At 40.6% G+C, this 27194-nt stretch overlaps 1 protein-coding gene across 7 annotated transcripts in view; it reads left to right on the top strand.

The window, feature by feature from the left end:
- Window positions 1-3345: 3345 nt before the first annotated feature.
- PRPF4B (pre-mRNA processing factor 4B) overlaps window positions 3346-27194 on the top strand; it is a 43108-nt gene continuing 19259 nt past the window's right edge. For 5 of the 7 annotated variants that reach the window (XR_004228974.1, XR_004228971.1, XR_004228972.1 and 2 more), the window contains exons 1-6: window positions 3346-3506; window positions 13530-14726; window positions 18870-19043; window positions 22563-22718; window positions 24552-24633; window positions 25879-26089. Coding sequence is in view for 2 of the 7 variants with exons in the window: in XM_023221098.2 (XP_023076866.1) it covers window positions 3466-3506; window positions 13530-14726; window positions 18870-19043; window positions 22563-22718; window positions 24552-24633; window positions 25879-26089 (1861 nt within the window). In the remaining 5 variants the exon portion in view is untranslated. Of the gene's footprint in view, window positions 3507-9444; window positions 9525-13529; window positions 14727-18869; window positions 19044-22562; window positions 22719-24551; window positions 24634-25878; window positions 26090-27194 lie in introns of all 7 variants that reach the window. The other 2 variants (XM_023221114.2, XR_004228970.1) reach the window with 2 other exon arrangements.

Genomic DNA, 27194 nt, shown 5'->3' with positions numbered 1-27194 from the left:
CAGGATGTTACCATCTTTATTTTGCTCGGAGCCTACGGCAGAATGAGCCTATTAAGAGCTTATTAAGATTGATGATTGCACAGTGTAGCTTGAAAGGTCCAAATTTAATCAGTCTCAACGGGAGAAACAAAATTCAAAATTATTTTCAAAGGATTTCGAAAATGTGTCCCTTATCTGGAAGTAATACTTAAAAGGAAGCAAGCAAAGGCGGTCAGAGAAAGTCACAAAGGCAAGCTCGCGCCCGAAGCCTGCCTCGGGCCGGTACACTTCTGTGTGGTGTGGCGGCGGCGGCAGAGCGCCAAGCGCTGTGGTTTTCACGGTCTCGTCAGCAACCAGGGCCGACCTCCGCTTTATCGGACAGGACCAACGCAGGATCCGGGGCGCGGCGACGACAGGGCCCCGAGGCGGATGCCCGGGCCAGGACTCTGGCGCCTACTTACTCCTCCGCCAGCCCGCCGGCTCCGGAAAACGACCTCACAGGAATGGCGGCAAGAGCGCAGCTGCCAGCACGGGCTGAGGAGAGCGAGCCTGGGGCTCCGGGCCCAGGGAAGAGACGCTCTGGCTGGGAGGCAACGAGCACCGACACCGACGGATAGAAGCCGGTGGCCCTCAGCTTGAGCAGGCGGCTTCGGGGCGGGGACAGAAGAGACCAAGGCCGGTCGCAGGCCACAGATTCTCTCACGCCGCCGCGACGCACCCCCACGATGACGCAAGTACGCGTGCGCCTCCCCAGCTCCCGCTGGGAAGAGCGCGCTCCCAGAGCCCCGCCCCCTCCAAGGATTTCCGGGGAGGCAGGTGCCGCCGCTGAGTTGCCCCTTTTGCTCCTCGGCTCAAAAGGCGCATGCCTGGGGCCGGTTTCCGTTGCAAAGGTTCCTGAATTTGGGGAGGAAGAGCAGCAAGATTGAAATATTGGGCATAAGTTTGTTGCTTCATAAACATTTGGTGAATGAATAAACGGATACGCCGATGTTTGCTTTAATTGTAACTCCCCCTTCCAAAGGTCTCAGTCTTTCAAAACTACAACAGTAATGTAGTTTTGGGTGTGTCCTTGACAAATCTATTTCATTCCCCAGGTAGCACCTTGCAAGTGAACTTGGTGAGAATTTTTTCAAGGAAATTTTTGCCAGCATCGATTTTTGAAACTTAGTTTTTACCATCCTCTTTAAAAAAAAGACTTGGTTTGTTCAAATACCAACTTTAGTCACAATCTGGCTTCAGCCCCTATTGTTCCGGCCCCATATATCCTTCCCCTCTCTTAGGATGCTTCATCTCCACGTAAAGCATAACTGCAAAATACATAGGGCAGAAGGAGACCTGGGAGATAATACTATGGTTGTAGAAATTGAGACCAGCTTGAGCTCTGGACAACAAGAGACACAGCGAAAGCAAGGCATTTATTTATAACAGGCTCCTGCAAACAAGGAAAAATAAGGCATTTTCTGATTGGAACGTAGTGCTCTACTACCGCTACTCAACAAACATTTGAATGTCAAAGAGCTGTGAGGGTGGATGCTCTATAAGTAGATACTAAGCGAGCTTATATTTTTGTAGGAAGCAGCCTGATAAGAAAATAGCAGATTTTCGAGTCAGATTTTAGTTCAAAAATCAGCTTGGTACTTGGGAACTCAATCATCATAAGCAAATTACCTTACCTCTTAGTGTCAGTTTGTTCATGTGTAAAACGTGTTAATAGTACCTGATCCAATCTTTTGCCTTCAAGTATATCACTCTGTTTCCAAGATGAGATATCTCACAGTTCTACTACATAGCACTGTTAATTTTAACATTATTTATTTAAAAATAGTTTACTAAGTTTATTTCATTTATGTACTTATTTTATTTGAGACGGAGTTTTTGCTTTTGTTGCCCAGGCTGGAGTGCAATGGCGTGATCTTGGCTCACTGAAACCTCCGCCTCCCGGGTTCAAGCGATTCTGCCTCAGCCTCCCGAGTAGCTGGGACTATAGGCGCCACCACGCTGGCTGATTATTTGTATTTTTAGTAGAGACAGGGTTTCGCTATGTTGGCCAGACTGGACTCGAACTCCTGAGCTCAGGCAATCCGCCCGCCTCGGCCTCCCAAAGTGCTAGAGGATTGCAGGCCTGAGCCACCGCGCCTGGCCCTAACATTTCAAAACGTTGGGAATTCAGGCAGCAAGAGACATTTTGTAAGAACATTTGAAACCCTTCTCCCCTGGAAATCAAGAGATATGTACGGAGCCTGGAGATTCCGAATTCAATTTTCTAGGACAAAGGCAAACTAAGATGATTACAAGAATGAAAGTGATCGTCACGCTGCTTCTAGGTTCCAAAGTATGGATAATTTTCTTTCTTTTTTTTTTTTAAATGGAATCTTGCCCTGTTGCCCAGGCTGGAGCGCAGTGGCGTGATCTCAGTGCAACTCCGCCTCTCGGGTTCAAGCGATTCTCCTGCCTCAGCCTCCTGAGTAGCTGGGATTGATTATAGGCGCGCGCCACCACGCCCGGCTAAATTTTTGTATTTTTAACAGAGACGGGGTTTCACCATGTTGGCCAGGCCAGTCTCGAACTCCTGGCCTCAGGTGATACGCCCACCTCGGCCTCCGAAGGTGCGGGGATGACAGGCGTAAGCCACAGCGCCAGGCCTAGAAATATTTTTTTAAAGAGGAATTAAAGAACCTAATTGGTATTGAGAGCTCTCCAAGAGCCAGTAAATGTTTTCCCTACAATATTCCATTCTACCCCATTACTGCAGCGTCGTTATAGAAAAAAAACAAAATCACATAAAGCAACTTGGGGCAAAAAACATTAAACGTTCCAATTACGGAAACGACGAACTGAACGACTCCTGAATCATGTCACCCTTCAACTATGTAAAAGTTGAAAACGTGTCAAATACAGTAGCAGTTCCACATTAAAAGATATTTACGTTCGAGGTACAACCCTAATTTACAGTATTTAAAAACGCCTTTCTACACACTTTCCGGGGAAGTTAATGCCACTTCAGTTGAGCTATCTAGCGAGATGGTTAAGCATTTACTGTATCTCTTAACACCCACCAGGGAAAAATCATCAATTCGTTTGCCCGAGTTTATGAGAATTTTCACCCAACTTCTAGTCTCCATAGCCAATCAGTTCTTGGAACTGCATACCCGATGCCGACATCCCTCTCTTGTTGGCTCCCCTCGTCAGCGGGCTTCAATAACTAAACGTCCATTTCTAGCACTGACGAAAGAGCTCAAGTTTGACACGCTCCCTCAATCCTTAGCAGCACCGCCCACCATGCTCCCGGAAGTTGCGACACTACGCGCTGCGCCAGTCTCGGGACGCAGGGTTTCATATCCGGATTCTTAGCGCGGACTCAGAACCCCGCTCTTCCCTACGCGGTCAGCACATGCGCGGCAGCGCTTTTCCTTCTTCTTCCACTTCCACTACCTTCCACCGTCCGGGAGCCGCCGCGACCGCCGCCGAGGAGTCAGGAAGTTCAAGATGGCCGCCGCGGAGACCCAGTCGCTGCGGGAGCAGACAGAGTAAGTAGTCTCTGTGAGTGGGCCAGAGGCTGGAGCCCGGGGACGGCCGAGTGGGAGCTGCACGGGCGGGCGGGAAAGTTCGGGCCTAACGGCGAGAGTCAAACTTTGCCTTTTCCGGCGCGATTCGTTGTGGGGTGGGAGGCATGGGGAGCAGGCGGCCTTTGAGCTTCCTTCTCCCAGAGGCCGCGGCTGCTGGGGTGAAGGCGGCCGCGGCCTGCAGCGCGTCGTTGCCCCGGGAGGCGTAGGCGCGAGCGGCCTCTACAGGTCCGGTGCGCGTGGCGGCAGTGAGGTCGCGCTTTTCTGTTCCTTGGGGACCCATCTGAGCTCCCTGGCCGCAGCTCTTAGCGGCATCGGTGTTGGGGACACGAGGGTCAGTGGCAGCAGGCGGGGCAAGCCCGAAGTCTTTTCTTCCTCTTGCGGTACCTGCAGTCGTCCTTTTACTGGTGTCAGTTTAGGACCTGAAAGCAGAGAGCGGAGGTGGTAGGGTCACACTCTGGCCATCCCAGCGCTAGTCTGTGGCTAGCAGGATACTTGATCTCGTCACCTTGTATTCTTTAGTCCAGCAGTCACTCAGTATTGTTTTGTTTTGTTTTGTTTTTTTGAGTGCCTGCCGGCAGCTTTTTTTTTTTTTTTTTTTTACCAACTTGTAAACTTGAGGCAAAGTAAGATAGTCTTTGGTTTTGAGGCCTGGCATGTTTTTTTTGTTTGTTTGTTTGAGTTTATAACCCTTTAGGAGGACGAGGACGAGTGGAAGGAGTACTGGGAATTGCTAGCTACTGCCAAACCACTTTATATCTGTAATTAAGCTAATGTAAGAATCCATGCGGCCAAATGAAAAATGAAAAAAAACAATACGTGTGTATGCTGCAAGGTTAACCATTGGTTAACTAAAAGCAGTATTTTGCTCTTCATGTCTATGTTAGGAAAACTCAAACAAGAACCATAATAGAGAGAATGGATTTTACGGCAGTGTTCCTATAGCGACCGTTTTTTTTGCATCTGCACTGTCTCTCATCTGTTTCCAGCCATCTTAGAAAGAGGTATAGTCGCCCAGCAAGTTGTGACTGAGCGATAGGAGAAATCTTTGCCACCAGAAAACCTGACACTTATTTGCTGTGCGTCCAGTTTTGGGCTCCTCAATCATCTGCATTACTTAGCTAGGCGGAAACACGGAATTTTTAACTAAGGGCTTTTCAGAACTGCTGTATTATTGTTATAATTTGACTTAGCAGAGAACAAATGGATTCTGAAGTTTTAAACTAGCTTTAACCTCTTACTGTTTCTCACCGAGTTCATTGTGTGGCAGTTAGTGTTTATGCCAATACAGTGCAGATCTCATGCTATGTGGTTACATTTTCTACTAATCTGAAAATTTCTGTAGTATTATGTCCATTTATTTGATTTTAGGGATGTTTGAGATTCATTTCGAGGAGTGGGTTAGTCATATTTTATTCACATACTGTTTTCAAATAATATTAGACTTAATAATTTAAAAAATACATATTCAGGTCTCTACTATATGAATAACAGAGATAGTGTTTAATTTCCCTTCCCTTCCCCACAGAACACTTGGTGTAAATGGAATATTTGGTCTGTATATGTCTCACTTTCAGTAGTTTGAAAGTATTTAACAAAGACGATAACCATTTGGTATGAAAGCAAACACTGTGCCTGGTGCTCACAGTGAGTCCTTGAATATAGTGTCTACAGCAGTTCTTTGGAGAACACTGAGTAGTTTACAGTTACATGGAATCTATTCAAAATAGAAAATTTAGGAAGAATAAATATAAAAAGTAGCTTTTAAGCTTCCTGAAGGCTTTAATTCTTTTAACAACCGTATAGAGGTAGATGCTTTTATTTTCCTTGTTTTAAAGATGATGAAAGTGAAACACAGAGAAATTGAGTAACTTGCTCAAGGTCACCCTAAGTGGCACACCCATTTAAACTCAGGCAGTGTAGTTCTAAAGCCCTGCTGCTAACTATTGTACTGTCGGCCTCCCACTGTACAATGTGCCTTCTTTTTAAATTGCTTTTCAAGTATGAATTTTTTTTATTTTTTCCACTGTCCCAGAAAGATCCATTTTTTGATGTGACATGTCTAATTTATTGAGACCTAATTTCTCAAACCTGATTTGGCAAAGCAGGGACCAGAGGGAAGGTTTTAAGACTAGTTAGTCTTTTGGACCCGTTCTGATTTTTATATCTACATTAATTCTTTTTATTCATTTTATTTATTTTTGAAACATGAGCTCTTGTCACCCAGACTGGAGTACAGTGACACTATCATGGCTCACTGTGGCCTCAACCTCAAGTGATCCTCCTACCCCAGCCTCCGGAGTAGCTGGGACCACAGGTATGCAACACCACGCCCAACTAATTTTTTTTTTTTTTTTTTTTTGAGATGGAGTCTCACTTTGTCTCCAGGCTAGATTGCAGTGGTATGATCTTGGCTCACTGAAGCCTTGGACTCTCTGGTTCAAGCAATTCTCCTGCCTCAGCCTCCCGAGTAGCTGGGATTAGAGGCATGTACCACCACGCCCTGCTAATTTTTGTATTTTTAGTAGAGACAGGGTTTCACCTTGTTGGCCAGGATGGTCTCAATCTCCTGACTGCGTGAGCCACCTGCCTCAGCCTCCCAAAGTTCTGGGATTACAGGCGTGAGCTACCATGCCCGTCCATGCCTAGCTAATTTTAAAATATTGTTGTAGAGGCAGAGTCTTCCCATGTTGCCCAGGCTGTTCTTGAACTCCTGGGCTCAAGTGCTGCAGGTGCTAGGGAGTCTGAGGCAGGAGGATCATTTGAGCCCCTAGGAGTTTGAATCCAGCCCGGGCAACATAGCCAGACCCAGTTCCTTAAAAGATGTGTATATTTTAACTTGTCAGAGAAACAGGCTTAATTACTTTCCTGGTAAAGTAGCAGTGGCGTTCACTTTGCTCATCACTAAAAAAAATTTGTAAAGAACTGTCTAGCTTAAAAATGGCTTTATTCATACACAAATTGAAATCAGTCAGTTCTCTGTGTTTCTGTATATTTTGAATGCCTACCAAATAAATTCACTAAGACTATTATTCTTTGGAAAAAAATGTGAAAGAGGAAGTTAAAATAACACTGGTGGTTGGTGATTGGTGACTATTTTATTTTATTTTATTTTATTTTATTTTATTTTATCTTTTGAGGCCGAGTCTCTGTTGCCCAGGCTGGAGTGCAGTAGCGTGATCTCGGCTCACTACAACTGCTGCCTCCCGGGTTCAAGTGATTCTCTTGTCTCTATCTTCTGAGTAGCTGGGATTACAGGCATGCACCACCATGCCCTGCTAATTTTTGTATTTTTAGTAGTGACGGGATTTCACCATGTTGGCCAGGCTGGTCTCGAACACCTGACCTCAGGTGATCCGTCAGTCTCGGCCTCCCAAAGTGTTGGGATTACAGGTGTGAGCCTCTGCACCTGACTGTGACTATATTATTTTAAAGGCGTTCCATGATTTTCATTCATTGTTCTGGATGCCTCAAGACTTGACTTTTTTAAAAGGTAAAACTTAACAAAGCAAATATACAAATACTGTTAAGCACCCGCATGTTGTCTGCACTTCTCATTCACCTATGCTTCCAAATAATGTGATCCGAAGAATGTTATCCACTCAATAGGTTCTCTATTAATATATGTTTTGTGATAAACCTGTTGTGACCAAGTTGGTATACACATCCACTTGGCTAAATGTGGGATGTTAAATTGTAAAATGGTAATGTTAAAGCGTAAATTTATATAAATGAAATGTATATGGCCTGTATTTATTGTCAGTATAAACTATCCAAGAGGACCATTAGGTATCTTAACAGGAAACCTTTTGCTTGAGCTTTGTAAGAAAGTCATTGATGATAAACCTAATTTAGCTATTTTAGCACAAGCCCATTGTATGTAATACATTATGCCATTGACTCAGTCTTTCAGAAAGTTTCCCAGATTGACCTGGTCAGACTTTAGTTGTTACTTTTAGTGACATTTGCATTGAGAGATGAGCTGAGACTGGTAAAGATCCATTGTATGCCTAGCCCCTGTATAAGAAAACGCTATAATTAAGGTTAACCTAATTGTACCAAGCTGGTAACATTTTTAGCAGGAACCTACTCGTTATTTCTTGAGATAATACTCATTAATTTACAATGGAAACTAGTCACTCATGGGAATGACCCTTCTACAGTGATACTGGTCATCATGATGTATGTCTGATTCCCAGAAGCTCTAGGAGCTAGATTTTTTTTTTTTTTTTTTTTTGATAGAAGTTGATTCCTCTATGGGTAAACTCTTGAGAATTTTTAATGAAATTCCTAAGATTTTTGTAACTTGTTAGCATTAGAAAAGATAAGGGTTCAAAAAACTGATTTTCCTTTGGCGGGGGTTGATGAGATACAAGTAATTTTGAATATCACTCATTCAAAAATAGGTGTGTGCTATGTGTGTGCACTGTGTGAGGCACTGGAGATAAAACTGAGCAAAGCAAAATCTTAACTTTCAAGTTCTAAGAGTCTATAATAGGTAGTGTAAACCATCTTTAAGCAATTTCTATGTGTTTTTTGTTTGTTTTTGAGACAGAGTTTTGCTCGTTGCCCGGGCTGCAGTGCAATGGCGTGATCTCAGCTCACCACAACCTCTGCCTCCCAGGTTCAAACAATTCTCCTGCCTCAGCCTCCCGAGTAGCTGGGATTACAGGCATGCACCACCACGCCTAGCTAATTTTTTTGTATTTTTAGTAGAGATAGGGTTTCTCCATGTAGGTCAGACTGGTCTTGAACTTTGGACCTCAGATGATCCCCCTACCTCAGCCTCCCAAAGTACTAGGATTACAGGTGTGAGCCACTCTGCCCAGCTTTTTTTTTTTTTTTTTTTTTTTTTTTAAGATGAAGTCTTGTTCGCCACCCAGGCTGGAATGCAGTGGCACAATCTTGAGTCACTGCAGCCTTCGCCTCCCAGGTTCAAGCACTTCTCCTGCCTCAGCCTCTGGAATAGCTGGGATTACAGGCATCCACCATTATACCTGGTTAGTTTTTTGTATTTTTGTAGAGACGGTTTCACCATGTTGACCAGGCTGGTCTTGAACTCCTGACCTCAAGTGATCTGCCTGCTTCAGCCTCCCAAAGTTCTGGGTTTATAGGTGTGAGCCACTGTGCCTGACCTTATGTAATTCTATGTATATAATTGACACCAACAATACTTACTGAGCACCTGCTATAGATTAGATAATCTAGGCCCTTAGACACAGAACAGTGAACTAAAATGAAAATTCTGCTCGTAGAGTGCTTACAATATGATAGGGAGAGACAAACAATAATTATATTAGTGGTAACAGTTGCTTTGGAGAAAAATGTTAAGCACAGAAGGAGAGTATGTGTGCAGTGGGGTGGTTTTGCATTTAAAATAGATTGATCAGGAAAACTTGTTTGAGAAAGTGACGTTTAAGCAAAGACCTAAGGTTGGCAAAGGTAGCCAGGAATGCATGTATCTGGGGAAAGTGATCCTGGCAGGAGAAACAGGTACCACATACCTGAGATGTGAGTATGCCTATTGAAGGAGCATGGTGTGGCTGGAGCAGGGTGACCGTGGGAGAAGAGTGTTAGGTTTAGAGTGTTGGGGATTTTGGGGCTGTAAGTATGGGACCTTTTGCTCTGAATAAGGTAGAAAGCAATAAAGTTTCACAAAGAATAGTGACATAATCTGACTTCTAAAGCATCTTAATCAAATGGGAGATCTTTCGGCTGACTTGGAATACTGGCCTTCTCACTGGTTTGTTGTGTGTGACCTTAGGCAAGTCCCTTGAACCTCAAAAGTCTCAAATGGAGAGAAATTTCTTGAACACTTAGTGTGACAGCCTTTTATACTATGAACTCATTTAATTTTCATAAGCCCTATGATTTGTCAGTACTATTTCCCCATTTTTTACAGTTGAGGAAACTGAGGCACAGAAGAGCAACTTGCCTAAGGTTACAATAGCTTTGTCATGTTGGAGGCAGCATTTCAACCAGGTACTTTGACTCCAGAATCTATGCTCTTTGATGCTATTCCTTAAAATAACATTCTTATTAGCAGTCCTTTCAGCTCCACAGGATTTTTGTAAATAAATATATTTATCTAGCATCTATACAATAATAATAGCTTATCTGGGGGTGGAGGGGACTTGGTCAGTGCTAGACACTGTCATAAGCATTTAACATCTATTCACTGTGTAAACTTCGTAACACCTTTTCAGGTAGGCACTATTATTTTCTCCATCATGTAGATGAGATGCCTGAGGATCACTTGCCAAGACCGCACAACTAGTAAGTAAAGGAACTGGGGTTTGAACCCAGGCAGTCTGGCTCCAGAGACGCTTAACCACTCGACTATCCTTTGTCTTGAGGACGGTCTTGAGCTAAAACTCAAAACTTTAGGTAATTTTGAATTTGAGCTTAGTGACTAGAATTTTGTGCTTTGGGCACTAGATTTTATATGCCTAAAGATAATTCTCAATCTTTAAAGGCTATCCTACCTTCATAACTTGAATTAGCCTAAATTTTTCTCAGACTTTTCCCCATGTAAGTCAAGGTTGAGGAAACAGAGACTTTCTGGATTATGGGATGGGAGATTTCTGGGGGAAAAGGATGAGAATATAGCCTGTATAAAGAACAAAGTTAAAATGCCTTGGAATCTTTTTTACTGAAATCTGTGTGACTTCTTTCCCTTCCATATTAAAGCAATGATGGTGTTTTGTTTTTTGTTTTTGAGATGGGGTCTTCCTTTGTTGCCCAGGCTGGAGTGCAGTGGCGTGGTCATGACTTACTGCAGCCTTTAACTCCTGGGCTCAAGTGATCCCCTGCTAGGTTCAAGTGATCCTACCTCAGCCTTTTGAGTAGCTGGGACTATAAGCACATGCTGCCACACCCAGTTAATTTAAATTGTTTTGTAGAGATAGAGTCTCACCATGGTGCCTAGGCTGGTCTTGAATTCCTGGGCTCAAGGAATCCTCCCACCTCAGCCTCCCAAAGTGTGGGGTTACAAGTGTGAACCACTGCACATGGCCTGGTGTTGTTTTTTTAATACCAAGATACTGCACTTCTTCCAATTCTTTGAGAAAAATTATGATCCAGAGGACACTACTGTATTTGTCCTGTGTCTTCTCATACTCCGTTAGAGAGAAGTCAACCCAAATTAAAACCTGACTTTCACTGGAGAATGTAGCTTCTCCTGCACATCTCTTAAATACCTTTTCCTGCCAGAAATGGAAGTTGGCAATGTGACATCCAAAAATCAAAGTTCTTTGAGTGTGATACCCTGTAGTGGCTATGTGTTTTTCACTCCCCCTCATTGCTGTCAACTAATTAATAACTTCTCAATCATACCACCATTCTCTCTGTCCCCCCCCCCCCCTTCTCCCAGCAAGTTTATTCAAGACTGTGAGACCTGGCTAGACAACCTACTTTTGCAGTTTGTGGACCTCTGTGACTCCAGTGAACCTTTAATTCTCTCTCAACCACCCACTCCTAGAATCATATACTATCTTGTCATCTCCTAGACTTTGTCTACTTGGAATCTTTTTTTTTTTTTTTTTTAAGAGATGGAGAGTTCTCTCTGTTGCCCAGGCTGGAGTGCAGTGGTACAATCATAGGTCATTGCAGCTGCAAACTCCTGGGCTCAAGTGGTCTTCCACCTCAGCCTCCTGAGTAGCTGCTACAGTTGTGCACCACTGTGCCTGGCTCCACTTGGAATCTTAACCTCAATGCCTTTCACAACACTGATCTACTTGAAGTTTGCTATATATAACTGCCTTTGTCACCGTCTTTCTCTATCTGAAATGCCCCTTTTTCCCTTCTTGTTAATTCCTTACTCATTCTCTAGGGCAGTGTTACTCAACATGGTTTTTTGTTTTTTTTGTTTTTTGTTTTTTTAAAGACAGGGTCTTGCTCTGTCACCCAGGCTGGAGTGCAGTGGCGCCATCGTGGCTCATTGCAGCCTTGACCTCCCAGGCTCAAGTAATCCTCCCACCTCAGCCCTCTGAGTAGCTGGGACTACAGGTTTGCGCTGCCACACCTAGCTAATGTTTTTGATTTTTAGTAGAGATGAGGTCTCACTATGTTGCCAAGGCTTGTCTCGAACTCCTGGGTTCAAGTGATTCTCCCACCTTGGCCTTCCATAGTGCTGGGATTGCAGACCTGAGCCATTGTGCCTGGGCTAATCTTTATTTTTTAATCCCTGTCCTTTCTCAGTAAACATTTCTGTCCTCCTAAAGTCCCTGCTTAACAAATTGGTTTCTTTCTGTGATCTATAAAACGCTGTCCCTGACTGTTCTCAAAATGAGTTTAGATGATCCTTCAGGGTTCCCATAATGCCCCTAGTCGTGTCTTCATCATTGCACTTCTCCAGTATATGTGACTTGGTTTTCCACCAGACATTAATTTCTTTGAGGGAGGCAAATACTGGTTTGGGGTGCTGTGTCACCCAGGCTGGAGTGCAATGGCACGATCTCGGCTCACTGCAACCTCCGCCTCCCAGGTTCAAGCGATTCTCCCTGCCTCAGCCTCCCGAGTAGCTGGGATTACAGGCACGAGCCACTGGCTAATTTTTGTATTTTTGGTAGAGACGGGGTTTCACCATGTTAGTCGGGCTGGTCTTGAATTCCTGACCTCAGGTGATCCATCCACCTCAGCCTCCCAAAGTGCTGGGATTACAGACGTGAGTCACCACACCTGGCTTGTACATTTGTTTTCTTGCCACTTGGCTTAATGCTTGCTTGTGGTTGGTGAGATTTTTTCAAATGTTAAAGAGATTCTGAGTAGACTGATGAATTCTTAGGTTGAAAGGATAAACTTACTAAAAGTATAGCAGTATGTAATATGAAGACCTGACAAAATAAGCCATAGCTTTCTCCAAAAATAGTATGATGGCCTGAATCTAGATAATTTAAGGCCACTTTTGGTCTGATATTCTAGGATGATGGTTTATTATGGAGTAACTTTTAAAGAGAAGGTTAAATAATGCTTTTGACCCAGTATTTAACCTCGGATTATTAAACACCAAGGACTTGATAAAATAATTTAGAATCATAAACTCTTTAACTCAGCGTAAGCCAAACATTTAAGCACAGAATCCCCCACTTTATTATTTATTTCCAAAGCATCTGTTAATGTGAATGTATTTGGGGAAACTGAGTTCTCATTTGAAATTCAGAGAGATTAAATCACTTGCTGAATGAATATTGGGTTGAATTATATTAAATTGCTGATATTAGACTTGTTGACTTACAAAAGACCCTTCCATGTGGTTCAACCAAATGTCATGATTGCTTAGTGGCAACCACAAATCTAAAGTCCTAACTTCTGGTTTAGTTCTCTTTGAAGATTTAACTTTTGAGGATGTGTTTATATTATCACCATCATCAGTATCAGCTGCCAGTGCACACTTATTGAGTGCTTATTTTGGGTATAGCTCAGTATTGGCTCTAGAGTTTTGTTTTGTTTTTAAGGTATAAGATGAAATCCGCTCAAAACAAGTGACCTGCTGGGTTTATTGTAGCAACACCAAGTTTTATGAATTTCAAGTGGAGAAGGAGATTAGTCTTCCAGTGTATGTTAATAGTTATTAGGTCTTACTGAAAAAGAAAATGGGCCCTTTGGTTGTTAATGTGTGAGAAATGTTGGTTTAAAAATTAAGTTACTGAGTGGCTCCTGGAACTAAATCAATGTTAATGAGGTTTTGCTGTGGCTGGTTTGTTGTTCCCTTTTTCTCTAACCTGTAATTTTTAAGCTCACTCCATTAGTGATTTCCTCTAATACTTTTGGTGAGTTCAACCATTAGAAACACAATAAAGTTGTGTCACTATCCAACTCAGTTCTTGCATAGACTTTCTTTGAAATAAAATGTCTGAAGCTGTTCTGAAAAAATTTTAGTGACTGACTTCGTGTATTACATTGAGATGTATTTTTTCATTACTGTTATTTTGTTATGACTCTTTGAATACTTGATATGATTTTAAAGTGTGTTTGATATATTTATAGGATGGAAGATGCTAATTCTGAAAAGAGTGTAAATGAAGAAAATGGAGAAGTATCAGAAGACCAGTCTCAAAATAAGCACAGTCGTCACAAAAAAAAGAAGCATAAACACAGAAGTAAACATAAGAAACATAAACATTCCTCAGAAGAAGATAAGGATAAAAAACATAAACATAAGCATAAACACAAGAAACACAAAAGAAAAGAGGTTATCGATGCTTCTGATAAAGAGGGTATGTCTCCAGCAAAAAGAACTAAACTTGATGATTTAGCTTTGCTAGAAGACTTGGAAAAACAGAGAGCCTTGATTAAGGCCGAACTTGATAATGAGTTAATGGAAGGAAAGGTCCAATCTGGTATGGGGCTCATTTTGCAAGGTTATGAGTCTGGCTCTGAAGAAGAGGGGGAGATTCATGAGAAGGCAAGAAATGGAAATAGGTCTAGTACTAGATCTTCAAGTATAAAGGGGAAACTTGAACTTGTGGACAATAAAAATACTACAAAAAAACGAAGTAAAAGCAGATCCAAAGAACGGACTAGACATAGGTCTGATAAAAAGAAAAGTAAGGGGGGTATTGAAATCGTTAAAGAGAAAACAACTAGGAGCAAGTCAAAAGAGAGGAAAAAATCTAAAAGCCCATCCAAAAGAAGTAAGTCTCAAGATCAAGCAAGGAAATCAAAATCCCCTATCCTTAGAAGGCGATCTCAAGAGAAAATTGGTAAGGCCAGATCTCCTGCTGATGATAAGGTTAAAATTGAAGATAAAAGTAAATCAAAAGATAGGAAAAAATCCCCAATTGTAAATGAAAGTAGAAGTCGCGATCGATGTAAAAAATCCAGATCCCCAATTGATTTAAGAGGTAAATCCAAAGACGGAAGGTCACGGTCCAAAGAGAGAAAATCAAAACGGTCTGAAACTGATAAAGAAAAGAAGCCAATTAAATCTCCCTCTAAAGATGCTTCATCTGGGAAGGAAAATCGGTCACCCAGTAGAAGACCTGGTCGTAGTCCTAAAAGAAGAAGTTTGTCTCCGAAACCACGTGATAAATCAAGAAGAAGCAGGTCTCCACTTTTCAATGATAGAAGATCTAAGCAGAGCAAATCTCCCTCTCGAACACTGTCTCCTGGCAGAAGAGCCAAGAGCCGATCCTTAGAAAGAAAACGAAGAGAACCAGAGAGAAGACGACTTTCTTCTCCAAGGTAACTTGTTTACAAAATGTTAACGCTTTTTACCAATGCATGAGATTTTAAACGGAAAACTAGAACTTGTGGACAATTAAAAATGAAGTAGTAAGTAAAAATAAAAATAAGTGAAGTAGTAATGAGTTTCATAATTTTAAGTAATCCAGTCCATTAACCATGTTAATATTTGCACTTTTGTCAATGAGTATTGTAATTATAGGTGTTTAACAAATACTGAGCTTGATGATAGAATTGGGTTTTTTTTCACATTCTTGATTTAATACCTAGTTTGCTAAGGCACTCCTTTCAATCCATGTAATTTGGCTGATAAATCTTCATTGGGAGCGTGCAGAGAGAGGATTATCACTTCATTGAACAGTGGTAGGCTGAAACTTTTTGAAAAGGGGGAAAGGTAATCAGTTTAACAATTGTGTTCTGTTCATTCTCTTGTATTTGCATGAGTTTTAAATTTTAACAGTATAAATAGAAACCAATACCAACATTTTTTGGTCCCCAAGGTATAATTAAAATGGAAAATTTTGTAATACATATAATCTCATTGTTGACAAGTAGTATCTCTTAAGCTTAAGAAGAATAGTATAAAAATTATTTTGTACTATTTGAATAATACATTGTCTTAGTTCTTATAAGTCCTCATGTGATTATCTTAACTCATCAGGTGAAGGGGCTCTCATACCTAATTTATAAATGAAGAAATAGAATCAGATAATTTATATAATTTACCTAGGATCATAGAACGAAAGTATTTGCAGGGAGGAGTGTTTATACCACTTAAACTACTTTAGAAACTGATTTCTTAATATCTTTTATATTTAATGTTTACATATTATGAGATTGCCAGCCAGGTTTTGCTTATTAAAAGAATATTGGCTTATACTGTGTAAGGATGTTATTAATTCCTAGCCATTTACTGTGTTCATATTAGTATTTTCTGTGAATGAGTATAAATACAAACTGACCCTGAAAGTGAAGTCATCATATTTTCAGAGAAATTTCAAATTTTATTTCCAAGTACTGTGTCTTAAGAGAGTCTTGTTGGCACTGTAATTAAATAGCCTCTTTTTCCTTTGGCTTCCTGGATTGAGGCAGTTATTAGTTTTACTGGTTCTGTTATCTCAAGTGCTTCTTAATTATCCTGGTGGTCTTTCAGTTTGCTTTCAGTTTGAAGAGCAAATTCTGAGGCGTTTATTAAAGACTAGAGCTGAGTATTTGAAACAAAAATTTTTTTTTAATTATAGAAGTGGTGCATACTTATTAAAGAGAAATCCAAATAAGCCTGTAAATTGGCTCCCTTTTCATTTCTCCACTACTACTCCTTAGAAATTTATGTTCTCTTAGCTCTTTCTTTGCACAGACAGTAACATGGATATGAGGGATTTTTTTTTTTTTTTTTTTACGAAACTGGAGTCATTCATATTCACATGTGGCTTTTTTCAGGAAACATTTCTGTGACAAAACGTAGATTCTTTTTCATTCTGCCTAACAGCAACTGGTATTTCATTGTAAATGTATTACAGTATCATTCTCCTATTGAAACTGATGAAAAATTTAGGCTGGTTCCAATTTTTCACTATTATGTGCAAAGATGTCCATTGGTTATGTGTGAGGTTTCTTTATAGAATAGATTCATAAAAGTGGACTTGCAAAGTCTCAGGGTATATACATTTACATTTTAGAAAGTTATTGCTAAATTTCCATCCAAGAAAGTTAGATCAATTTCTACTTCTATGACTACGTAAACGGCCCTTCTTCCTGAAACTTTATTAGGAAAGTCTAGGAAGATCTTTATTACCAGGATACCATTAGTATTTTGTCACCCTTAAAACAAAAAAACCAAAAATTGTTTTAATCAAAATTTCTTAGATGGCTAGTGAGGATGAACATTTTTATTTTCTTTCTTTTTTTTTTTATTTTTCTTTCATTATTATTATTATTTTTTGAGACGGAGTCTCGCTCTTTTGCCTGGCTGGAGTGCAGTGGTGCAGTCTCGGCTCGCTGCAACCTCCACTTCCTGGGTTCAAGCAGTTCTCCTGCCTCAGCCTGCCCAAGTAGCTGGGACTATAGGCGCGTGCCACCATGCCTGCTAATTTTTTTTTTTTTTTTTTTTTGTATTTTCAGTAGAGACAAGGTTTCCCCATGTTGGCTGGGCTGGTCTCGAACTCTTGACCTCAGGTGATCCGCCTGCCTTGGTCTCCCAAAGTGTTGGAATTACAGGCATGAGCCACTGTGCATGGCCAGTTTATATTTTTTAACTGGTCTTTGAGACTGTGCGTGTGGGTGAGCAGATTAAATAAAAGAGTTTCCTCAGATGACCCTGTCAAGAAAGCACTACCAAGAAGTAAGCACTGCAGATCTGAGTCAAAGTCTACCTTGCTCATTTTGGCTGGATCAGAGAAAGATTCTTGGGTTCTGTATTCTGTGCTGAAACATGCGAGACGGGTTGTGTTTTTAGGTTTTTATTAAATGAGGAAGGCTGGATGCAGGGCTCACGCCTGTAATCCAGCACTTTGGGGAGGCTGGGACGGGTGGATCACCTGAGGTCGGGAGTTCGAGACCAGCTTGACCGACATGGAGCAATCCTGTCTCTACTAAAAATACAAAATTAGCTGGGCGTGGTGGCTCATGCCTGTAATCCCAGCTACTCGAGGCTGAGGCAGGAGAATCGCTTAAAGCCAGGAGACGGAGGTTGCAGTGAGCCGAGATCGAGCCACTGCACTACAGCCTGGACAGCAAGAGCTAAATTCCATCTCAAAAAATAATAATAAATTAGGAAAATACTGTAATGTTATTATTTGATTATGGAGACAAACCTATTTACAGTCTGACTGTTCAGATTGAATAGTTGTGTCCAAACCTGGAATAACATTAAGAAATGTTGAAAACCTGTTTTGAAAAATTAAGCTGTAGAAAGGCCTATTGTAATACAAATATCACATTAAACGAGTAAAACTCACTGAAAGGTACTTGTTTGATAAGTGCTGAAAAGTTGGGTTTTTGTAGGGTTTTTTGGGGAGGCTGGAGGCAGGGTCACACTCTTGTCACCCAGGCTGGAGTACAGTGGCATGATCTCTGCTCACTGCAACTTCTGCCTCCCAGACTCACGCAGTCCTCCCAGTTGAGCCTCCCTAGTAGTTGGGACTATATTCACATGCTGCCACACTTGTCTAATTTTTATATTTTTTGTAGAGATAAGGTTTCGCCATGTTACCCAGGCTGGTCTCAAACTCCTGAGCTTAAGTGATCTGTCTGCCTCAGCTTCCCAAAGTGCTGGGATTAGGAGTGTGAGCCACCACACCTAGCTATTGTTTTTGGTTTTTTGAGACAAGTTCTCACTCTGTCACCTGGGCTGCAATGGCACAAACACAGCTACTGCAGCCTCAACCTCGTGGGCTCATGTGATCCTCCCTCAGCCTCTGAAAGTGCTGGGATTACAAGTGTGAACCACTGTGCCTGGCCTATTACACTTGACATTAAAAAGATTTTTGGCCAGGCATGGTGGCTCACGCCTGTAACCTCAGCACTTTTGGAGACCAAGGGAGAACCACTTGAGGCCAGGAGTTCGAGACCAACCTACGCAACATAGCGAGACCCCCATCACTACAAAACAAAATTAGTCAGGTGTGGTGGCATGCCCTTAATGGTTCCAGCTACTCAGAGGGGCTGAAATGGAAGGATTGCCTGAGCCTGGGAGGTCAAGGCTGCAGTGACCCATGTTTGCGCCACTGCACTCCAGCCTAGGTGACAGAGTTAGACCCTGTCTCAAAGAAAAAGATCCTTAATTGGAGAAATGTCAAGATGTAGAAAGAAAAAGTCATCAATGGAAATGGGATATTTGAGTACATAGAATATTATACTCACGTGGGCAGGTTTTATTTGGGTTCTTTCTTTGAAATTAGAATCAGTGACTTTACCAGTATGAATAACCTTTAGTAATTCTTCAAATTGTGGGACCAGAGGAAATAAGACCTTTCATTGTTTGCCTACAATAACACCAAAATGTCATTGTGACCATCTGAGTAAGTTTTGTTACAAAATACATTAATCAGAGTTCACTCTCTCTAGGCTAGTGTGCCTTGCATATAGAAAAAAATCATTTACTTTGATTTATTTTTCTTTTAACTTGCATTTGATCTCCTTAAGAACACGACCTCGAGATGATATCCTCAGCAGACGTGAAAGATCAAAAGATGCCAGCCCCATCAATAGATGGTCTCCAACCCGACGAAGAAGTAGATCTCCCATTAGAAGGAGGTCTCGTTCCCCACTCAGACGTAGCAGGTCTCCAAGAAGAAGAAGCAGATCTCCTCGGAGAAGGTAAAGACATTTCATCCTTGTGATTCATTAAACTCTGAATGTTTTTAAACCACCAGTGAGCTCAGTTGGTAGGTTTTGTTTTAGACCAGTTTTCTCTGAAAAACCGTAGTTATGTTCCCATAGTTTCCTTTTACCAGCAGTCTCTACACGTGGGTTTTCTTTTATGTCATTTCCTTTGAATTTTAACCAAATCATTGCTCATTTAAGATGCAATAAAATTAATCTTTTAAGAGTAGGACTTTTTTCTCTCTTTTATAAGAGATAAATACTAAATGAGCCAGGCTTAGGGATTTTTTTTTTTTTAAACAAGCAAGGTAGATCATATAGTAGTAAATATGTAGCCCAGTTTCTTATCATTTTATATTAATTTTGCATATTGATAGTTACTGTAGACTTTGGCCAAGGCCTATTTAATTTGCCATAGAAACCACTTTATCTGAAGCATATGTAGTCAGTAGTAGGTTAAAAAGGTGGTTTATAAAGCAGGGAATCGTTTTTTAAAATTCATACATACATGAAATATTTTGATATAAAACAAATGGGTATTTGCCAATTTTTTTAACATTTTTAATTGAAGTAATAAATGAATGTAATTCTTAAAAAACAATGGATTATATTATAGTCATCTCTACATATCTCTCAGAATTTTTGTATGCTGTACTCCTAGAAGTGGAAATGCATGGTCTGAGTACACTCTGGACAATGAGGGGTTTTATTTATTTATTTTTTTTAGACAAAGTCTCACTCTGTTGCCCAGGCTGGAGTGCAATGGCGCAATCTCACTGCAACCTCCACCTCCCGAGTTCAAGCAATTCTCCTGCCTCAGCCTCTCAGGTAGCTGGGACTACAGAGGTGCACGTGCCACCATGCCCGGCTAAATTTTTTTTTTTTTTTTGTCTTTGTATTTTTTTAAATAGAGATGGAGTTTCACTATGTTGGTCAGGCTGGTCTCAAACTCCTGACCCCAAGTGATCCACCCGTCTCGGCCTTCCGAAGTGCGGGGATTACAAGCATGAGCCACCACACACAGCCACAGTGAGGGTTTTTAATACCACCCCTCACCCATGTTTCTCTTTTGCCTATTTTCATCGCACCTTTTGTTCTTCTAGAGTCAGTATAATCGTTGTGATCATGTATGTATTCATTGCTGAGCAAATAGTCGGGGGAGGAGGGCAGAGAGGACCTTCCTTCTGAGACTGCTAGTCTTCTGGCTCCAAGCCGATCTTACACCTTGCTTTTTTCTCTCTTCCCTTTTTATAAAAAATTTCTTGTGTTCTGAAATTTTATTATGTGCCTCTATATGTGGATCTTTATCCCCATTTATTTTGCTAATTACTAGATAGGGCCTTTAAAGTAGGGAGTTTATGGCCTTCTGGGAAATTTTTGTGCTTTTTTTTGTTTTCTTTCTGTTTTTTTCCAGTTGGACCTTCCGTATTGTTCCGTATATTAATGTTTTATTCTTGTTTTCCAGAAACAGTATTTCTTTTTATTTATTTATTTTTTTACTTTAGTTTCTTTTTTATTCCATTAAATTCAAGTAAAATATAATCTAGAACTTTTAAATATTAAAAAGTGTGCATAATGTTTCAATTTTTGTCCCTTTATCTATCTTTCTTTTTTTTTTTATTATTATACTTTAAGTTCTAGGGTACATGTGCATAACGTGCAGGTTTGTTACATATGTATACTTGTGCCATGTTGGTGTGCTGCACCCATCAACTTGTCAGCACGAAACAGTATTTCTTATCTCTCAGACAATAGCGAGGTTATTTTGTGAGATTTTTGTTCTTTATGGTTTTCTTTGCTATATTTTGTTTCTTCCCAGATTCCTTTTGCTGCATGTTTACCTTTTCATTTGAAGACTTTTCTCACACAGCTGGACCCTTCATTGCTGCCTCTTCTGACTTAATATTTAGGTACTCAGAAAGCTGAATGGGATTTTTCTTCTATTGTGACAGTGTAGAATTTGTCAGCTAGTGGTTATCACTTCAGAGTAATTAGGTATTTTTGGATATCAGTGACTGTAGATGTATTTTCTTAGGCTATGAGTTTTCCAGAATCCTTTCATCTCCTCCTGGGAAATAGACCTGGCTACCAGTAGAGTTCTCTTTCTTCATAATGTAAACTTCCTTATAATCCCTCTATTTTTGGTGTGTGCCTCTCAGCATCTGGAATGGCCAATACTTCCCTAGAAAGTAAATCTTAACTGTTCTGCTAGAACGCGAAGGGAGTGGTTGACGTTTTCCACTGAGTTGGGGAGGGGAGTCTGGCTGTTTATAAAGGCTTTCAACCAATTCTGTCTTCAGCTCTTACCTCACACCATCTTGCGGAGCATAGGGAGTCTCCAATTCCTGAGGCTTTCTGGGAGTGTTGTGACATGTTCTGTTTCTGATTTACCTTGTGTGTTCATGTTGGACCAATATTCAGCTCAGTTTGATCTGTTACTATTCTTTACTCCAATCTGCACATTCCAGGGTTTTCTTCTCATCTCTGCTATCATATCTCTTGACATTCTCCTTGCCTGAGGGTTTTCCTCCCCTCCCCTTCCCACCCCACTCCACCCCTGCCCTCCCTTATTTGCTTTTTCTCTCTTCCCTCTGCCCTCTCCCCTCTCCCCTCTTCCTTCTCTTTTCTTTTTTTTCTTGAGATAGGATCTTGCTCTGTTGCCTAGGCTGGAGTGCAGTGGTACAGTCACGACTCACTGCAGCCTCAACCTTCTGGGCTCAAGGAATCCTCCCAAGAAGCTGAGAGTATAGGCATGTGCCACCACACCCAGCTGATTTTTTTGTATGTTTTGTGGAGATGGGGTTTCACCATGTTGCCCAGGCTGGTCTCAAACTCCCGAGCTCCCTGCCTGTCTTGGCCTCCCAAAGTGCTGGGATTATATGTGTGCACCACCGCACCTGGCCCCCAGTTTTGTTTTGTTTTGTTTTGTTTTTGTAAGTACTCGTTTGCTCTCATTTTAGTAAGATTTCTTTAAGTTGAGCTCATTGAAACATACATATAACTTACATAAAGTAAAATGCTTTTTAGTGTAAAGTTGTGTGTATTCTGACAGACACATAAGTCACACTCAAGTTAGAGAACGTTTTCATCGCTCCAGGTTCCCTTTTGCCCCTTTTCAGTCTCTCCCTTCACTCCAGTGCTTGTGTACACAACATTGATGCTATAAGAATACAAAGAAACAGTAGGTATTTATCCCCATAGAGCTTACATTTAAATTCAAGTTCATATCCATGGGAATAATTTCTTAGTTCAGAATTTGACAAGGAATGGTTATGTTTTAGTTATCTTCAGCTAAGCTGATTATCTCAGTCTTTCTGATGTTCTGTTCTTTTTCTTAAAATTTTCAAACGACCTGTTTAAAAAATAGACTCTATTTTAGAAGAGTGTTAGGTTTACAGCAAAACTGAGTAGAAAGTAGAATTTCTATGTATCCCCTGTGCCCACACATGCATGCCTTTTCCCACTTTGACATTTAAAAAAATGTATACCTGTCTTTTCTTCTCCTTTAAATAGGGACAGAGGTCGGAGGAGCAGATCACGCTTGAGAAGGCGGTCTCGATCACGGGGTGGTCGTAGACGAAGGAGCAGAAGCAAAGTAAAGGAAGATAAATTTAAAGGAAGTCTTTCTGAAGGAATGAAAGTTGAGCAGGAATCTTCATCTGATGATAAGTAAGAATAGAACTTTCCCATAACTTTGTTTTTCCAGTTTAGAGAAGTTTTATTTGGCCTGGAAATTGTTAATTTCCACCTAAATATTATTATAAGTGGCTCCATTAATTTGGCTCTGAATTCAAAAGTTAGTCTTTTGTGAATATTGTGTAGGTTGTATCAGAGTTAGTAAGTGGTTTTCTGAATTTAGGTGTTTCAGCTTTGGCTGGAGTGCATATTGGGCCTTCATTTTATTGTGAACCTACCCTTTGTTTTTATTATGAACACTAATAAAATGCAGAGCCAGAGTTACCAGATTTTGGGAGGAATTTTCTGTAATAGTTTATTTTTTTTTTTTTTTGAGACAGTGTCTCTCTCTGTCACCCAGGTTGGAGTACAGTGGTGCGCTCTTTGCTTGCTGCAAGCTCCGCCTCCCAGGTTCACACCATTCTCCTGCCTCAGCCTCCCGAGTAGCTGGGACTACAGGCGCCCACCACCAAGCCCAGCTAATTTTTTGTATTTTTAGTAGAGATGAGGTTTCACCCTGTTAACCAGGAAGGTCTTGATCTCCTGACCTCGTGATCTGCCCGCCTTGGCCTCCTAAAGTACTGGGATTACAGGTGGGAGCCACTACGCCCGGCCAAAGTTTAGACCTTTGAGTTTGTGTTAGATGATACATACTTTGCAATTGAGGCTATTTTGTGGTGGGTGTCAACAATGTGAAAATGTAGAAGCATTTCAAGTGTCTGCTACAATTGTGGGGACATTTTTCCCTGTCTCTACAAAAAATAAAAAAATTAGCCAGGCCTGGTGGTACACGCCTGTGGTCAGGAGGCTGAGGTGGAAGGATCGCTTGACCCTGGAGGGAGGAGGTTGCAATGAGCTGTGATCATACCACTGCACTGCAGCCTGAGCAAAAAGAGTGAGACCCTGTCTCAAAAAACAAAAATAAATAAAATGCAAACTTGATTGTCTAAGTGGAGTATCTCAAAACTAAATGGGACAACTGTAGAGCCATTCTCAACAGGAGGTTATTTGCCTCCCTGGGGACATGTCTAAGGCCATTTCTTGTTGCGATTGTTGGCTAGAGGCCAGGGATACTGCATTCTACAATGCGCAGGATAACCGCCCCCGACACACACACACACACCTATCCATATCCGAAAATAAATCATGCTAAGGATGCTGAGGATGAAAACCCCTGACTAAAACCAGGTGATCAAGAAAGTTGGATTGGGGAGGGGCATTCTACATAGTTTCTGATACAATCAGAGTGTAGTTTGCCTATTCTGCAGCAAACATTCAGCAAGTAGGATCATTGAAAACGTTGCACTGGGAAGGATCGTAAAGATTGTGGAGGCTGGTGTTTGAGGGATAGGTGCGGAGGGTTGAGGGTAATGTTTCGGAGTAGAGCCACATTCCCCTTAAGATTATTTGCAAATATTTGCATGTGCATTTTTGATAGAGAAATACGGCTATGGCTTTCTTGAGCTTTCAGGCAGTTCTGACATCCAGAAAAGGTAGCAATTTACTTATCTTACCCTTGCTGTGAGAAAACTAAGGCTAGAGAGGTAAAGTGACTTCACTAAGGTCATGGAAAAACTAGTGGTAACTTTTGTAAACCTGGAGTTATTCCCGATTTTGGTGCCATGAAATAGATGAGAAGAAGACAGAGACAAAGTTAGGTTACTTCCCTGCATTCCAAACCGGCAGTTAACTGAGATGGTTTGGAAATACGGGTAATATGACTTAAGACTTTTGCTCTAACTTACTGATACCTACATTTTCCTGTCTTTAAAATGTAGAAGAGGTATGGTTTTAGAATCTCTAAGGGTGTTTGAATTTTTCTTTAAGCCTTGAAGACTTTGATGTAGAGGAAGAAGACGAAGAAGCCCTGATAGAACAGAGAAGAATCCAAAGGCAGGCAATTGTTCAGGTATGTGATTTTAATGAAAAATAATCGTTGTTGTAAAATAAAGATTTTTTTGCTTTAACCAAAAAGTAACATTAGTAACAGTTTAACAGGTCCTTAGAAAAGGAGAGTATATATAAAATTATCTTCGTGAGATTTGAAAAAATGATCATTTTTTTAGTTACTAAAACTGAGATGGTTGCTCTTTGTTGGTTATACGTAGAATTCTGGTTGTTTATACATAGAATTCTGATATAAACCTCTTCTGTAATAAATAAGAATTTGAGGTTTGCTTTCTTTTTAAGTTAATGAACATGTATGAGTATAGAATAAACTGGAGGAATTTTATTTAACAAAAAATTATGCATGTTACTATGAATAAAGTAAATATTTTAATATCTAGTAATGGCAAGTTTTGTAATGTGAATGTGGTAGTTTAAATGAAACATTTGAAAAATAATTTTAAGACTAGAGCCAGATGATGAAGAAGATTGGGTGGGTAAAGAATGTTGTACAAAGATCTTGATATACTCATTTAATTATAAAGTTTGCTGACTTGGAAGGTTGTCAGCTCTTCCTCAGAAGAGAAAAGGAGAAAACAGCTGTGGCAGCTTACCTAAACACACATAGCAAACTGTAAATCAGGTAATAGTATGCCACGTTGGAGTGAAGGAGAGAACTTGCATCACCAGAAAGGAAGTAGGGCAAAACTAATTCCAGAGGAAGCTTACTTTTCTGGGACACTGGTAAAATTGTAGTTAATAAACTCATATCCCTGAAGATGTGGATGAATCTTTTTTTGTTCTTGCTCAGGTCCACAACCCCTTACCTCCAACCCTTGGGGCCATATGTGCTTCAGAACTCGGACGTTTTGAGCTTTAGAAAGGTGTTACGGTGCATCTATTTTGTGCCATCAGTGGGGTCTGCAGCAGACCCCATAATCAAACACATTAGTATTTCTACAGTGAGGCATCCTATAATAGTCACACTGGGGAGAAAATGAGACAATAAATGGTATCTCATCTGATAAGGTGAAGTGTTGCCACCTGATGAATGTGCACCAAAGAAAAACTTTTTCAGATTTTTGTGAATTTAGAAATTACATAAGGGATTGTGGATTTGATTGAACCCCAAGGTATAAATACTTTTTGGTTTGTTACATTATTTGATACATTCTCTTAACTTTTCACTGCAGCAACTCTTAGCAATTAATGTATTTGGATGGCATCCGATTTTATGGAAGTATTATTTTCTGTCTTGTTATTACAGAAATATAAATACCTTGCAGAAGATAGCAATATGTCCGTGCCGTCTGAACCAAGCAGCCCCCAGAGCAGTACGAGAACACGCTCACCATCTCCAGATGACATTCTGGAGCGAGTAGCTGCTGATGTTAAAGAGTACGAACGGGAAAATGTTGATACATTTGAGGCCTCAGTGAAAGCCAAGCATAATCTAATGACAGTTGAACAGAATAATGGTAAGATAGAGTTTTGTCCTGGCGACGCTTTTCTCTGACTTTTTAGCTCTATAAGTTTATAATAGGGGACCTTATTTGGGGTGGGATTGGGAAAAGTAAAAGGAATTAGACATGTTGCTTCTGCTCAGTATTGTAGTAGCATAATATTAAATATGTCCCTACAAATGTTCTCTGTAAATGTGTTTTTATTAGTTCAGATATCCTGAATAGTATACTGAACTCCCACATGTTCATTACCTTTTGTTTTGCTTGCTATTTCAAAGTAAATCCAATTATGATTTTATTCCCCCTGTAAGTACTTGTCTGTATCTCTATCAGTTAAGAACATCAATATTTAAAAACATTAAATAAAAGAAGTTTCCACTTTTTGGTTACCCCAAAAGATAGTTTGTACAGGAAAGGCAGGGTAAATACATGTTAATTATTTACTTTATTTACCAGTTTTTAGAATAGAGTTGGTGCCCTAGCAACCTCCAGCAATATCTAATGAGATTTTGACTGTTGTGTTAGGTGTTCATCGTTTGGTGTCATTATGTGCTTGATGTGTTTCTATCTGATGCTGTTATTTTTTCTTTCTGAAGCTCAGATTGGTCTAACTGGATTGGGGAAAGCAGCCCTTTTTCAGTTGATTTCTCATGTCCTTTTGGCCTAGCCCTTTAGTATTGAATATAGCTTTCTTACTTTCTAGAACAGGGACCAGCAAACTTTTTGTCTAAGAGGTTAGGTAGTAAATATTGAGCCTTTAGTAATTGTATTGGCCTTTTCCTCTATAGTTCCATATAGTGAACTTGTTGGAGGGCAGAACCTGCCACAGACAATACATTGATGAATGGGCATAGCTGTGTTCCAGAAAAAACTTTGAAACTAAAATTTGAATTTCATCTAATTTTCACTTGCCACAAAGTATTCTGTTTTCCCCTCCTGAACACTTACAAATGTAAAAATAGGCCATACAGAAAGAAGCAGCCAGCTAGATTTCATCCACAGTCTGTATATAGTTTACCGACTCCTGTTCTAGCAAGATGCCACAGGTTTATCTTGTGCATGTCTTGCCCAGAGCAGAATCAGCTATTTCTCCAAGGATCCCTGGTTCCATTTAATAGGA

This window comes from Piliocolobus tephrosceles, chromosome 5 (genome assembly GCF_002776525.5).
Source record: "Piliocolobus tephrosceles isolate RC106 chromosome 5, ASM277652v3, whole genome shotgun sequence".
Classification (NCBI taxonomy): Eukaryota; Metazoa; Chordata; class Mammalia; order Primates; family Cercopithecidae; genus Piliocolobus; species Piliocolobus tephrosceles.
Note: the sequence above shows the minus strand (reverse complement) of the source record. Positions and strands in the feature narration are given on the sequence as shown.